At 42.8% G+C, this 16,279-nt stretch overlaps 1 protein-coding gene across 5 annotated transcripts in view; it reads left to right on the top strand.

Annotated features, from left to right (window-relative positions):
- LOC127053391 (VPS10 domain-containing receptor SorCS1-like) overlaps positions 1 to 16,279 on the top strand; it is a 481,836-nt gene that overhangs the window by 324,012 nt on the left and 141,545 nt on the right. For all 5 annotated transcript variants that reach the window (XR_007775021.1, XR_007775022.1, XM_050957982.1 and 2 more), the window contains 2 exons: positions 12,283 to 12,401; positions 14,864 to 14,953. Coding sequence is in view for 3 of the 5 variants with exons in the window: in XM_050957982.1 (XP_050813939.1) it covers positions 12,283 to 12,401; positions 14,864 to 14,953 (209 nt within the window). In the remaining 2 variants the exon portion in view is untranslated. The remainder of the gene's footprint in view (positions 1 to 12,282; positions 12,402 to 14,863; positions 14,954 to 16,279) is intronic.

A 16,279-nucleotide genomic window follows, 5' to 3' on the forward strand; every position in this document is an offset into this window, starting at 1 on the left:
GGTAAAGCTGCCACCACCCAAAAAATTAGAGTGTTTTGGGGCACTCTGGTCCCCACAAAAACCTTTCCTGGGGACCCCAAGACCCAAATCCCTTGAGTCTCATAACAAAGGGAAATAAACCTTTTCCCTTCCACCCTCCAGGTGTTCCTGGAGAGATACACAGAAGCAAACTCCGTGAATTTAAACAGAGGGAGTCCACCCTCTCTATTTCCAGTCCTGGAAACACAAGCACTTCCCTCTTCACCCAGAGGGAATGCAAAGTCAGGCTAGTAAATCTAACACACACAGATTTCCCCCTGACTTCTTCCTCCCACCAATTCCCTGGTGAGCTGCAGACTCAATTCCCTGGAGTTCCCCACTAAAGAAAAACTCCAACAGGTCTTAAAAAGAAAGCTTTATATAAAAAGAAAGAAAAATACATACAAATGGTCTCTCTGTATCAAGGTGACAAATACAGGGTCAATTACTTAAAAGAAATATGAATAAACAGCCTTATTCAAAAAGAATACAATTTAAAGCACTCCAGCAACTATAGACATGTAAATACAAAAAGAAAAACAATAGAAACCTTACTGCCTTACTATATTGTACTCACAACTTGGAAACAGAAGATTAGAAAGCAGGAAATAGAAATCCCCTCATAGCTGAGAGAGTGCAGGCAGAAGACCCAGAACAAAGGACTCACACACAAAAAACCCTCCACCCAGATTTGAAAAAGTCTTGTTTCCTGATTGGTCCTCTGGTCAGGTGTTTCAGGAACTTCTTTTTAGGTGTAAGAGACATTAACCCTTAGCTATCTGTTTATAACACACCATAAGTTATTTTCTGTAACCAGAGAGCAGAGAGTATCCTGTTAGAAGCTAGAGCCAAATTAGATTGAAACTTAACCAAAATCCCCTTGAAAATTCTATAAATTTTTGAGAAACTTAGCTGGGCATTACGTTTATAGAAAAAACAAACAATTTTATGAAAAATATAAAGTTTTGGGGGTTCTTTAAGTTGAAGAATGTTTCATTGAAGGATGGGGCCAAATCTAATGCTTGAATGTAAACACGCTGCACAGTTCAGATTGGGATTCACACCAAAAATCTACAGTTTTAATCCCTCCAGGGCTTTTAATATAAACATCTTGATACATACTGTTTGTTTGTTCTGCTTTTCATGAGAGATAAATAGCTGTGAGTCAGGAGACCTGGGTTCTATCTCCTGATCCTCCACCAGTTTGCTGCCTGAACTTGGGCAAGTCAGTGAGGGCAACATTTTCAATCATGGATGTGTGGCTAGGCACCCACACAAAAGCAAATGAAAGATGCTGAACTCCTGCAGTCTCAACTCTAGTTAATTCAGATAGCGTAACTCCTGTAACAAAATATTGTTGACCGGTAGGTAGTTCAAAAGATGAATGCCCACATTACATTTGCAAAATACCACAGCACCTGCAGGCAATTGAATAAATAGGACATCTAGAATATGAGTCTTCTGCTCAGAGCTGGGCAGGAAATGGATTTCCCATCACACACGCATTCACCAGATTTAAAGAAAAGTCCCATCCTGAATTGGGGTGAAAAGTTGAAATCTTTAATTTTTGTATGGAGGCAAGCAAACAAACAAGCCAACAAATCTGAAATGTTTATTTAGATTTTATAATTTATCTTAAATGTCAAAACGTTTCAACAGTTTTGAAACTGTTTTCCAAAAAAATGTTTGAGTCACAAAAAATTGTCAAAACCCACTCTTTCCTGGAAACTATTTACAAACATCATAATAAGGCTCAAATTAAATGTATTCCTCTCTCACCGCTCACCCCCCAAAACAAAACAACCAGTGAGAGGACCAAAAATAAGCCACCCTGGCTAAAGAACAGAGTAAAAGAGGTGATTGGAGGCTAAAAGGTGCCCTTTAAAAATTGGAAGTCAAATGCTACCAAGTAAAATAAAAAAGGAGCATAAACTCAGGTAAGTCAAGTGTAAAAGTATAATTAAGTAGGCCAAAGGGGAATTTGAATAGCAAAAGACACAAAAACTAAAAGCAAGAATTGTTTTAACTACATCAGAAGCAGGACGCCTGCCAAACAAAAGTGGGGCCACTAGACGATCAAGTTGCTAAAGGAGCATTAAGAGAAGACAAAGGCCTTGCAGAGAAGCTAAATGAATTCTTTGAATCAGTCTTCGCTCCAGAGGATGTGAGGGAGTTTCCCACACCTGAGCCCTTCTTTTTAGGTGCCAAATCTGAGGAAAATGTCCCAGATTAAAGTGTCAATAGAGGAGGTTTTAGAAAAAATTGATAAATTTGGTCTGGACAAGGAGGTAAACAGTGAGGTGGCAAAATTTGCAGATGATACATAATTACTCGAGATAGTTAAGTCCAAAATTGACTATGAAAAGTTACAAAGGGATCTCACAAAACTATGTGACTGAGTAACAAAATGGCAGATGAAATTCAATGTTGATAAATGCAAAGTGATGCACATTGGGAAACAAAATCCCAATTATACATACAAAACGATGGGGTCTAAATTAGCTGTTTACCACTCAAGAAAGAGATCTTGGAGTCATTGTGTTTGATTTCCTGAAAACATCTGCTCAATGTGCAGCAACAATCAGAAAAACTAATAGAATGTTGGGAACCATTAGGAAAGAGATAGATAATAAGATGGAAAATATCATAATGCCACTATGTAAGCCTAGGGTACGCCTACACAGGGCTGGCTCTGGGCCCCAGCGTGCCACGCCGCGGGGGGGCATTGCCGGTTGCCAGGAGGGCAGCAGGCGGCTCCGGTGGACCTCCCACAGGCGTGCCTGCAGAGAGTCCACTGGTCCCACGACTCCGATGGAGCTTCCACAGGCATGCCTGTGGGAGGTCCACCAGAGCCGCGGGACCAGTGGACCCTCCACAGGGACGCCTGCGAGAGGTCCACTGGAGCCGCGGGACCGGTGAGCGGCAGAGCACCCCCCCGCGGCATGCCGCCGTGCTTCGGGCAGCGAAATGGCTAGCGCCGGCCCTGCGCCTACATCATGCATACTGCAAGCCGTTCTGCTTGCCCTGTCTCAAAAAAGATATATTAGAATGAGAAAAGGTACAGAGCAGGGCAACAAAAATTATTAGGCCTATGGAGCAGCTTCCATTTTATGAGAGAGTAAAAAGACTGGGACTGTTCAGCTTCGAAAAGATGAGTAAGGGGGTGTATGATAGAGGTCTATAAAATCAATGAATAGTGTGGCGAAAGTGAATAGGTAAATATTACTTACCATGTCACGTAACTAGGGGTCATCCAACAGGTTTAAAACTAACATAAGGAAGTACTACTTCATACAACCCATAGTCAACCTGTGGAATTCATTGCAAGGAGATGTTGTGAAGGCCAAAAGAATAACAGGGTTCAAAAAAGAGTGAGATAAGTTCATGAAGGCTTGGTCCATCAATGGCTATTACCCACAATCCTCAGGGATGCAACCCCATGCTCTAGGTGTCCCTAAACCTTCCACGGCCAGAAGCTGGGAGTGGACAATGGGATGGATCACTTGATAATTGCTCTGTTCTGTTCATTCCCTTTGAAGTATTTGACACTAGCCACTGTTGGAAGACAGAATACGGGGCTAGATGGACCATTGATTTGACCCAGTATGGCTGTTCTTTTGTTATGTTTCCTGGAAAAATTTGATCTAGACAAATCAGTATTTTCCAACAAAAAAATTAATTAATTCCTGAGCAGTTCTGCTGCTGCTGCTGCAGTCTTACTCTCAATAGTACAATAACTACTTTTTATAAATACAGGTTGGAGGATCAGGTCCTTAAATGAGTATGTGAGAGGGACTTGCATTTATTTGGATAGATGTTGATAAACTGAATATCACAGATTTATTATTTTAAAGGAAGGGATGAAAAAAAGCAAAGAAATATGAAGTGGTAGGAGAAATTTTGGGTTTTGTTGATATTTAATAAGTATCTCTGTCTATTTTACTGTTTTTCTGCTACATTGATCTGTTTGTTGATTTTTAATTTAAATTTGACTTGTGCTGTTTTGTAATCATAGGTAGGGCCGGATCCTCAGCTGGTGTTAATCAACATGCTATGGTGATTTTCAGCAGCCAAGAATCTGACCCATAGTTCTGATCTACAAGACTGTGTTCCTTTCTTCTTTCTGTGTAGGTATTGCAAAGAAAAACATAAGAATTACAACCCTGGAGCAGATAAATACTCCATCTAATCTGATATTCTGCCTCTGACAATGGCCATTTCTTTCAAAGAATCCCCAGAATGCCCTATGACTGGGCAAAAGTGTGTCATGGGGATAAGTAATTTCTTCCCAACCATAGCTGATGATCAGAATTTTCCCTAAAAATGAGGATTGTTAGTTCTTCTAATTGTAGCCTAGCTATTGGAAATGCAGATGGCGCCCTCATTCATTTAAATATTAAATCCTGGTTTTGATGTGTAGTTCAGCAGGTGGAATAATAGGAATGAAACCAGATTTGTTAGTATATCCCTCAGAAATGAACTGGCTTCATTTCACTGTTCTTTAACATTTGTTATCTGTGAGTATGTTGCTGGCTGCTTGTGAAAATGCTTGTGAATTCTGAATGTTCCATGAATAATTATTCATCCGAACCTTCGCACTAGGAAGTGAGTTATTCATTATTTACTATTCTCTTATTTTAAAAGTTTCAATATTCCAGTCCGGGAGCAGAAACAATGCCTTATGACTTAGATGGCCAGTCACACTCCTGAACAATGCGTTTATGTCATGGAAGTCATGGAAGTCACAGAATCTGTGACTTCCAGAGACCCCCATGATATTCTCTGCTTCAGTCCCAGGGGCTGTGGGACTCTGGAGCTGGCAGGCAACAGGGCCCTGGCATGGTTCCAGGGACAGGCGACAGACTCCTGAGGGGAGCCTCCTCAGGAATCCAGCAACAGGTGACAGTCTCACAAACAGAAGGAGAAAGGAGAGGAAATATAGTCACCCTGCAGCTCCCAGCTGCCGTGAGCAGAGGGGGAACCCCACAGCTCCCAGCCACCATGGTGGCAGGGGAAACTACAGAGCTGCTGCAGCAAAAGTCACAGACGGGTCATGGCTTCCGCGAATTTTTTTTTATTGACCGTGACATGTCTGTGACTTTTACTAAAAATCATCATGACAAAATCTTAGCCTTAGTCATAGTCACTTACACCTAAAATCACAAAATATTCAGCTTGCTCCCAGTTCCTAGAGACCAGTCGCATGTCCCACATCAGTTTGTGCTATAGATGTCACATCAAAGACAATGCTGGTAGTCAATCTTATAATAAACCTTGGTCTGTGTCTTAAAACCTCTCTTAAGCTCCCCGGCGCTTTGCTGCTAAAAATAAGCTTGTACCAGCTGCTAAGCTCTGCTCCCTGCTTTCAGCTGTATCCACTGCTGCAGCCACCATCCCTTGGCTTCCCTGGGGGCTGCCTTGGGAGCTGTATCCTGGGCACATACCACTCTGCCCTCTGTGACTTCCCCATAGCATAAGGTGCACCGTAGGTTTTGCTTTTTAGTTTAATAAGTTATAGTTTGCTAAGATTGTAGAGCTTGTAAGTTTCACCTGCCTTGTTATAGTTTGCTGTTTTGTTGCTCTGTATAGTTGCTTGTTATAGTTGCTTAGAATTGTGATATTTGTTGTTTTGCCTAGTCGTTGATTAAGATAGATTTAAAAAAACCATTGCCTGGTTGTATTCTGTATCTGTTTTATTACTTTGTATAAGCTGCTTGTAATTTATATAAGTTTAATTAAGTTAGAGGATAGATAAGGTTTTTACTGCTTGAATTCGTCTTCCCGCTGTCCCAATCTCTCCCTGAACTTTCCCCTGTCTGTTTTTCCCCCGCTCCAATCTCCCCCTCTGTGTACTTCTCTGTGTCTCCCTGTGGTAACCCCTTGCTGCTCCCTCCCCCGTGTAACTTCCCAAACCCTTTGCCGCTTCTTTCCCTTTTTTTTTTTTGAGTGTCCCTCTAACCCTTCTTTACACCTCTCTGCTGCCTCTCCCTGTATCCCCTGTGTTCGTGCCCCCGCTTCTCCGCTGCCCCTCCCCTACCGAAGATCACCATCACACTGCTCCGTTTGTCTTCACCCTGCTGCTCCGCAACTTCCCTGAAGTGCTCTCTGCTGCTGCAACCTGCTTCATCCCTCAGCCATCTCCCCCATTCTCCACGTGCCTTCCCATCGCTTACACGTTCAGCGCCCTCCCCTCTTGCTGCTCCCAGACACCCCTTAAGTGCGCTCCAGCTGCTCTTGTCTCTCGTACCTCCAGCCCGCAGGCTCCTGAAGACTGCTGCTCTGGGCTTCACCCCACAGGGCTTCAGAGTCTCTCGCTGCTTGCACCTGCACTCTCCTCTCGTTAGTTACCACTAATCACTCACTCCCCTCCACCCTCCCACTTCTTGACCCAGGCAGTAATTTTCTACATTGCATAATTTTACTTATCACCCATATTGTATTATTGCACTGTGACTCACATTTTACTTGTGGTTATAACACCCCATTAGTTGCCTCCATTTTTCTAATATACTTTGTATACCATTTTTATATAGAAGCTACCATTTTATTTTGCATACCACACTGTATCTAGAGTTGTTTCTATATAAAGTTGAGTTGCTTATTGACTGTACTGTATCCCATTGTGCTGAACCCCACTTACTCCCTACACTGTTCAATAAGAACACCCCCCTTATCATTGTCTATTGTAAACACCTTATACACCCCATCCCATCGCATTTCATTGTTAAATTCCCACCACTTCCTTTTTCCTTTAATAAAGAAATTAATTGGCACCCCACCTATGTGGTAATTGCTCCCCAAGATCCCATATACCTGCAGGCAGGGACACAGCCCTTCAAAGAATCCAAACAACAAACCATTTCTTTTTGTGAGCATCTTTACATGGCCTTCCCCTAGAGTTCAAGCCCATGGGATGAGAGCTCCTGTAACTTCTTCATGGGTGGAGGGAGCAATCAATAAAGTCTTTGTCCTACAATGGCCCATTTAGTCTTGATGACTCTTCTTCATGAGCAGGGGAGCCACTCTTCCTGTCTAGGTTCACAAGTTCATAGCAGGCATTTTTACCATTATAAAGCAAAACTTACATATTACGTTATAGTGTGAGATCCAGACATTACAAGGAAGATTAATGCATGTAGCAACTTGCAAGCATTTTATAGAGTCTAAACACATTCTTACAAGTCTAACACCTACTTTGAACAATATTAACATACAGGTGAGCTGGTCTGGTTTCCAGCTATGAATTTATCAGCTGATAGCTACAGACTTGGCAAGAGCTGGCACGTGGTTTGCCAGTGACACACCCACATCATCATGAAGGGCTGGACACAAGCTCCCTGAAGAACTTATCAGTGCAGCTTTTTCATCGAGCCAGAAGGGACTGAGACATCTCAGTATGCTGCCTTCACAGCTGTCAAACTCCAGTTGTGTTTCATGCTATTCCTTAACAAGAGCAGATTTAGTTCCTGGTGTTTCTCCTATGGAAATGGGAAGCCTATTTTCTCATTGTTTCTCACAAGGATTTTTGCACCTTAGTTAGAAATATCTAGTACTGGCCAATACCAAGGATCATGGTTTAATTCGCAGTACTCTGGATTCTGCTCTGATCAAAGATGGCAGTTGCTGCGTTTTTCTCTCTAGGCAGAGTATGGCTTTGTTGTGATGGATGTATATTAAAAGCAGCAGCTGTTGTTAGAGGTGAGGATGCTGGAAATGAGAAGCATAATGTCCTAATTACCTATGGCAGGGAAAACATCTGTGCAGGAAAAGTAATTAAATTAATTCCAGAGCTTAGCAACTGAATACATTAAATGGCATTAATTAATGCTAAATTACGAGGCGCTTCCCATGGAATTGCATAAAAAGTCCCCATGAACAGAATGCCAAAAGAGATTGCGTTTAATGTTGACACAATGTAAACAAGAATGATTTGCCCTTTTTTGTGAAGCCTGGTTCCCTCTATTTCTGGGCTCCAGGACAAAGGAAGTATGGCTGGAGTGAAAGAATATGCATCTCCATTGACCGCCAGAGTTATTTAGTCTGAATGATGACTTCAGGGGGTTAGCCGATTATTAGTAGTTAGGAGCACTTTGCGATGACAGCCTGCAGTCCTTTCCTGTCGGATCTGATATATGTGCCTATCGCCAAGCCAGCTACAGACTGGATTGTCTTCGAACAGTGGTCAATACGTGCACATGCTGCAGCAGAGAGCCCATTCAGCTGGAGCTAAGAAGACTTTAGAATGGTCTCCCCTGCATGCGAGAGAGCTTGTGACTCTGGGAAGTAGAAGGGAAGGAGTGGGTGTGGAAAATAAGTCATCCAGACCATGGCAGAAGGAGAGTGGGAGAGAAAGGGGCTACTCAAAGGAGTAAGCATTCGTAGGATCAGCAGTTCTGGGTAGCATGATCTTCGATCACACGGGTAAGGCTAAGCCAATAGCTAAATTTAGGATTGAGAAAGAATTTTCCCCAGGGCATGTTGCTCTTTTGTTATGTTCTCTTCCACTGGGGCTTTCGGTTGAGGCCATCTTTTATGATCGGGTGGATTTATTTCACATGCTCAGTAATTGTAAGGAGGAAAGACCTCAACCTTCTGTCGCCTCCCATCTTTTTCTCTTCCTTCTGTGGATTCCTGCTAACAGGGACAGTGGAGAAATGACCCTGAAAAGGGAGATTTCTTGATTTCATTTGATATGCTGGCTAGTGTGCATATCTACTATTGCCCCCAAGTGGCTGGTCTAAAGAAAATCATATTGCAGAGAATGAAAAGGTATTCTGATCATGATATCTGGATTATATCAATTAGTCTTTTGCAATGAAATTTGAAAATGCAAAGAATTCTATACTGTATGGACTAATAATATTTAGCCCTTAAAATATCCAATGTGCTGTGCAGACATAGACCCCAAATCATCCACAATCTAACTTTACTAAAGCCCATGGATTTGTACTCTGTGTGTCTGTTTTAAATAGAAGACAACATCCTTAGAAATAAGAAAAATAAACTTTTAAATGACGGATTTTTTTTAATGATTAAATAGAAAATTATGAAAAGCTGGCCTTTTCAATTTCAATAGAAAAAATGTTCAGAGGGATGTAATTATACCAAGCAAGGGACTATGCTACTCTAAAGAGGAAGATGATTAGAAGTACTTTCAAGATTTAATGCCATTTAGAGTTTGTCAAGCCAGTGCTAATGCTAAAATCCTTCTTTCTGTAAATGAGCTTTGTCCTCATACAAACTGCAGCTGCTTAATTGAGCTGGAAAAGCCGAAATGTATGACGGAGGCTCTGATTCTCCACTCTAGTTAAAGCTTTTGATCTAGGGGACTCCTACCTGGTACTTTACTTGACACAATGTATAGCTGGCAAGCCTCCTGAGATGTGGCCTGAAGTTCTCATGAATTTGTGAGACTGTGTGACACTACATGGCACAGACTGGGTTAGTCTTTCTGGGAGCTAGAGCGTCCAGAAGAACCACAGGGTTTCTCTTCTTCAGCAGCCTCAATAAAGAATCCCCTCTATAGTCATAAGAACGGCCATACTGGGTCAAACCAATGGTCCATCAAGCCCAGTCTCCTGTCTTTTGACAATGGCCAGTGCCTGATGCTTCAGAGGGAATGACCAGAACAGGGCAGTTTTGAGTGATCAGTTGCCTGTTGTCCAGTCCCAGCACCTGGCAGCTGGAGATTTTTAGGAACACCTAGAGCATGGGGTTGCATTCCTGACTATCTTGGCGAATACCTTTTAATGGACTTATCCTGCATGAATATAACTAATTATTTTTTAAATGCAGTTATAATTTTGGCCTTCACAATATCTCCTGGCAATGAGTTCCACAGGTTGACTGTGTGTTTTGTGAAGAAGTACTTCTATATGTTTGTTTTAAATTTGCTGCCTATTAGTCATTACAACTGAGTCCTGACTCTTCTCTATTGCAAAAGGCCCCTGATTCTTAAAAAGACTCAGGCATGTACTTAATTTCAAATACACCTCTACCCTGCTATAACGCGACCCGATGTAACAGGAGTTTGGTTATAGCGCGGTAGCAGGGGGGCTCCGGCAGTGCTTTAAAGGGTCCAGGACTCCAGCTGCTGGGGGGAGCCCAGGGCCCTTTAAATCACCGTTGGATCCCTGCCTCCGCTACCCTGGGGCTGCAGCAGCAGGGCTTGCCGGCTATTTAAAGGGCCTGGGGCTCCCCGCAGTGGCTGGAGCCTGGAGCTCTTTAAATCACTGCCGGAGCCCTGCTGCCCTACACCAATATAATGGGGTTTCAGCTATAACGTGGTAGGGATTTTTGGCTCCCCACGATCCCATTAGAGCGCATAGGTGTGTGTGGGTAGTCCTCTAGAACTCTGCGGATCTAGTCATGGGCTTAAAGTTAGGCATGGGGCTAAGCTTACACAGTCAGGGCTGTAGGCATTATACACCACTGTCCTCAGATGCGGCCTCCATCCTAAACACCTTAGAGTGGAAGAGTGTTATGAAGTGAGATCAAGATCGCTTTGACAGCCGGCCCTGAAGGCAAATGAGCTATAATGCTGAGCAATGCTGCCACAAGCTGGGTATAAGGAACCGAAGAGTAAAAGGGTGGAAGTTAGTGTCAGGGCTTTGTGCTTTACAGTCCATGTTTAGACTAGCCAAAGCCAGTTTACCCACCCTAGAGCCACCATACCAGAGACATAGGGGGAATACAATAGCTGTTACGCCCAGGAAAGAGGGGGCATTATGATATGGCTGTGAAAAAAGCTAATATGGTCTTGGGATGCATCAGACAAGGTATTTCCGGTAGAGATAAGGAGGTGTTAGTACCATTATACAAGGCACTAGTGAGACCTCATCTGGAATACTGTGTGCAATTCTGGTCTCCCATGTTTAAAAAGGATGAATTCAAACTGGAACAGGTACAGAGAAGGGCTGCAAGGATGATCTGAGGAATGGAAAGCCTGTCTTATGAAAGGAGACTCAAAGAGCTTGGCTTGTTTAGCCTAACCAAAAGAAGGCTGAGGGGAGATATGATTGTTCTTTATAAATATATCAGAGGAATAAATACCAGGGAGGGAGAGGAATTATTTAAGCTTAGTACCAATGTGGACACAAGAACAAATGGGTATAAACTTGCCCTCAGGAAGTTTAGACTTGAAATTAGATGAAGGTTTCTAACCATCAGAGGAGTGAAGTTCTGGAACAGCCTTCCAAGGGGATCAGTGGAGGCAAAAGACATATCTGGCTTCAAGACTAAGCTTGATAAGTTTATGGAGGTGATGGTATGATGCGATAGCCTGATTTTGGCAATTAATTGATCTTTGACTATTGGTGGTAAATATGCCCAATGGCCTGTGATGGGATGTTAGATGGGGTGAGATCTGAATTACTACAGAGAATTCTTTCTTGGGTGTCTGGCTGGTGAGTCTTGCTCACATACTCAGAGTTTAGCTGATCGCTATATTTGGGATTGGGAAGGAATTTTCCTTCAGGGCAGATTGGCAGAGGCCCTGGGTATTTTTCGCCTTCCTCTGCAGCGTGGGGCAAGGGTCACTTGCTGGAGGGTTTTCTGCACCTTGAATTCTTTAAACCACAAGTTGAGGATTTCAATAGCTCAGACATAGGACAGGGAGTTGTTACAGAAGTGGGTGGGTGAGATTCTGTGGCCTGCATTGTGCAGGAGGTCAGACTAGAAGATCATAATGGTCCCTTCTGACCTTAAAGTCTGAGTTTATGAGCAGTGCTAGAGGACTGGAGTAGCATCTTGGGGCCTGTGGGCAGCCAGAGGGTAAATACACAGCTCTGGCACTGGTACAGAGATGTCCCCAGGAGGGTAGTTTGGGGCATGGGGGTTACTTGTAGCCATCTTGAAGAGCATAGAGCTCAGATGCACTGTGTGCTCCTTATGCACTGCTGAGGATCTGGCCCTGTCTGCACCTCAGGTCTATGTTTGATTCATTAGTTGACATTAGATTTGATTTAATTAGAGTGTAAGCTTTTTGGGGCATGACCTTTTTTTATTCTGTGTTTGTACAGCACCTAGCACTGTGGGGGTCCTGATCCATGATTAGGGCTCCTAAGCTCTACCACATTATAAATAAATAATATACAGCACCCAGAGCTCTGCAGGGGCATATTTTAAAATAAACCAGCATCAGTAATGAAGGAACGGGTCAGGTGAATGGAGAGGAAAGCAAGAGCCTGTCGCTGATACTGCAGCATTAGGAGAGGTCTGTGTCCTATAACTGACCATTATTTTGTTTTGTCCTTACGATTTCAGATGCTCAGTACATCACCTGCAGGATGCAGAACTGCACCGAAGCCACCCGGAGCAAACCATTTCCAGGCTACATTGACCCTGACTCCCTGATTGTGCAGGACGATTATGTGTTTGTTCAGGTGTGGAACATGTGTTCTCTGATTGATTCCAAGTAATTCTCCTCCCTGCCCCTCACTCCTTAGATATACATATGCACACACACACGCAACCAAGCGACCAGCCCGGAGTGCCTCATAAGGGAGCTTCACAGAGTGCATCAGCCCATTCGAATGCTAATTGGTTCCTTCTGACTCTGTTTCAAGTATCTTATCAACATGAGGCCATGGAGGTGCTGCCTGGAGCGTTCAGGATGCGTACTGGAATAATCCTCATTGCCAATCAACCAGCCTCATCATGCATTCCAGGAGTAGACCCTGCACCACTCGGCTTTAAGTTGATGTGCCAGTCACTTGATATCACAAGTGCAGTAGACCAATCAAGGCTTTTATTGAGTGAGAGAAAGGAATAGAAGAGGGGAGGAGGTGATAGGGGGAAGGACTGGGGAGAGTAATCAGCCATTATTGTCATGCATGGACTACGATTATTGAGACAAGGATGGAGATGAGATGTATTCAGCCAATCTCTGTTGTAGGTGAGAGCCGGAGAATGCATCTGAACAGCCATGGGTTTCATTATCCTGCTGCCTCTGTCTATTTAACAAGAGAGTTGGCGAAAAAACGTGCAGGGACAGTGTACGTGAACTGGAAATAATCTGGTTTCAGAATACCTTCTGAGACCTTCAATATTTCTGACTTGTTGGAGGGGATACCTGATCCTTTTGGGGTTGGTCTGGACATGAGTCTGTGCTGCTGTTTTAACTTGAGTTAATTGATTGCTAATTGACTTCAGGTAACTAACACAGCCGTAAATGCTTGTTTAGATGGTCTGGTCCAGAATACAAGCATTTGTGGTTTAAGCTAGGATTTAACTAACACAGGGGAGGTGTCTATACTAGCATTTATGTGTTAGGTAATGCAAATTAAAGCAGGTCCACAAAGTAGACATACCCTTTGATTGCAAATCAGGTACTGGTGCTAGTGGCAGGGGCGGCTTAGTCGATGGGAATCTTTCTTCAGTATCATAACTGAAGCATTGCTCTGATATCATTGTATTGGTGCTGTGCTGCTGGACGTGGCTTCTTGCCAGATCCCAGGGTGCACAGGGTGACAATAGGCATGTTAATTCCATGCTGGATAGTTACATTCTACCTTCTCAAATCATCCTTCTCTTTAAGTAGGATACAGTGGAATTCAATTTCCTGTTTTCAGCAGTTGTGTGGCGTTACTCTGTGCTTTTAATATATGCTGCATTCCACCCTAGAGCTGGCGGCATTTCAATGGTTGTGTGAAGAGACAACCTATAAAAACCCTCAGCAGCCAGGGGTATTGTGAAGATTAATTTGTTGCTGTTTGTACTGTGCTGTGAGATCAGTTGGGGAAAGACAGAAAAGAAGTATGTTATATTTAATTTTTAAAGGATTTCATTTTAATCAGTAAATGGTTGACTTTTCCAGCTGCCTAAAAAACTGAAGAAAAAATTCCCTATCTTTGATAACTTACAGTTGCTGAAAGGAAAAAACAAACAAACCAAAAACTTGTGCTTGTGGACAACTTTTGCTGTCAATACTAGCTGTCAATCAATGAATTCGAGATGAATATTATGAAAGATAGTCATAATTTCATTTCTTTTATCTGTTGTGAATCATGACCACTCTTTTTGAATCACTAGCTATAATGCCTTTTAAAACACTCCCGATTGCAAAAAGTCTTTGTAAGACCATTCTTAACATTAAGTTCTGCTCTGAGGAGCTCAGAACATACTGGTTCTTTGCACCTATATTAGCACCTTCCATCCAAGGATTTCAAAGTCTTTTCTGAAGACTGATTAATCCTCATGACATCCCTGTGAGTCAGGTAACATGATCAGATTCTTTTCACGGGTGGGGAAAAATGGAACACATGCAGTTGAACTCCAGCATTTTCAAAGCTGGGTTGCAAAAGTCAGGCACCTCAGTCCATGCTCAGGACCTATATAAATGGCCTGATTTTCAAAGGCCGATTGACTTTGGGATCTGTGGGTGCTTTGCTAGTCTGAATGTCAGGCCACTTATTTAGATGCAGAAGTATGGTGATGTGCAAAGTCATACAGGAAGTCAGTGCCAGAGCTAGAAATGGAACCCGTGAGTCCTACCTTGCAATCTGCTGATCTAACCATGTGACCATAGTAATCTGCAATATGGATATAAAATCAGAGGGTGAAATCATGCCCCCATTGAAATCAATGGAAGTTTTCCGCTAGCCAGGATTTCACTCAGAATTTCACCCTCTGATTTTACTTACAAACAAGAGGGACAGGTTGTGGCACTGACTGTCAATTTCAGTCATTGACAGTTTGATTGACAGATTTTTGTCACCTCGCTATCACCGTCGCTATCACAGTTTCATTCACCTTTGCAACCTGCCTAATATTTTCCTCCCACCCCAAAGAAAAATGAAGGATGATGATCATAACCCTGGTTATAAAATTCACTTTTATATTGCAGTTAACATCGGGAGGACGGCCGCACTATTACGTGTCCTATAGGAGAAGCGTGTTTGCACAGATGAAGCTGCCAAAGTATTCTTTACCCAAGGTATGTTGTTATTGCTGATATATTCACACTCACACACACAGATCCCAATCAGTTCAGAGGTGACTGCTACCAAGCAGTAACTTCAGAATGAGCTTTAATTAACAAAACTTGCTTTTAAAGAATATTTGAAAACGGAAAAGAGCCTATGACTGTGTCAGCATTTCAGTCAGTCAAGGACATCAGTATGAAATGTAGATTTGTGCTCAGGTCTGCCTAAATTGCTGTTTAATTTTAATCAATTAACACCATTGGAGGTAGTTTGCCTTAAAATCTCCCCCCCACCCCCGTATGGGTCACTTTTTATGCGATGTTTTTTGTGTCTGCTCCGTATCTTACTTATGGAGCTGGGTTTTTGAGAGACCTATCTAAAAAGTGTCAGTCTGGAGAGAGAAAAAAAGTTCCATTCAGAAGAGGTCAGTGCTTTGCAGCCGGACTTCAAACATCTTCTTAAACAAAAGGGAACCTCATTCTTAAGAGTTTTATTTCTTTCTGAGAACAATGTCATCTGCCTTACTAGCATTCAATTGCGTGGCCTGCTAAGTGGCTATCAATGAGTATGGCCTTCCAAGTTATATCTGGAATCAGATGTTTAGGGCTAGATGTGGGTAACTGCTACATGGGGCAGTGACTATCTAAATTCACAAGCTTCCTGGAACTCTTCCATTGTGGTTGGGTTGGGTGGCATTTGGCATTCTCTCTGGATCCCATCTCCTCAACCTGTAGATTCCCCCTGAGATGTGGGTGGGTCTTTAAAGGGATCCATGAAGGTACAAGGCTGTCTGCTGTGGTGACCTCAGGGGCTGCCATGCCATGGAATCCTCCTGAACTTCCCAAAAACAGGGAGATCCCAACATGTGTAAGCGAATCGATGTTAGTTACAACTTACCTGGTCAGCATTAATTTACCCACAAAGGACTTGCAGATTTGGGTGTGTGGATTGGGGGATGACATCCCCGGCAATGTCTCTTCCCATCCCACATTAAGTCCTTTTTCCCAATGAAAAGCCCAACCCCAAAATCTCTAGTTGCTTTTGCAAATCTTGGCCCAAGTATTCTTACATAGAATGAAACTCCAGGCATTCTACAGAACCAGGAGGAATTATCCTATCAAGGCAGAACAGATGTTGACTAAATCATTGGCTGGGATGATTTAATTGGGGATTGGTCCTGCTTTGAACAGGGGGTTGGACTAGATGACCTCCTGAGGTCCCTTCCAACCCTGATATTCAATCATTCTATTAAATAAGCGCTTATTTGAAACAAATGTTTAAAAAAATAATTGGAATCTTTTCAGACAAGTGATTGTAATGCCCTTGCAAAATGACCC

Source organism: Gopherus flavomarginatus, chromosome 6 (genome assembly GCF_025201925.1).
Source record: "Gopherus flavomarginatus isolate rGopFla2 chromosome 6, rGopFla2.mat.asm, whole genome shotgun sequence".
NCBI lineage: Eukaryota > Metazoa > Chordata > Testudines > Testudinidae > Gopherus > Gopherus flavomarginatus.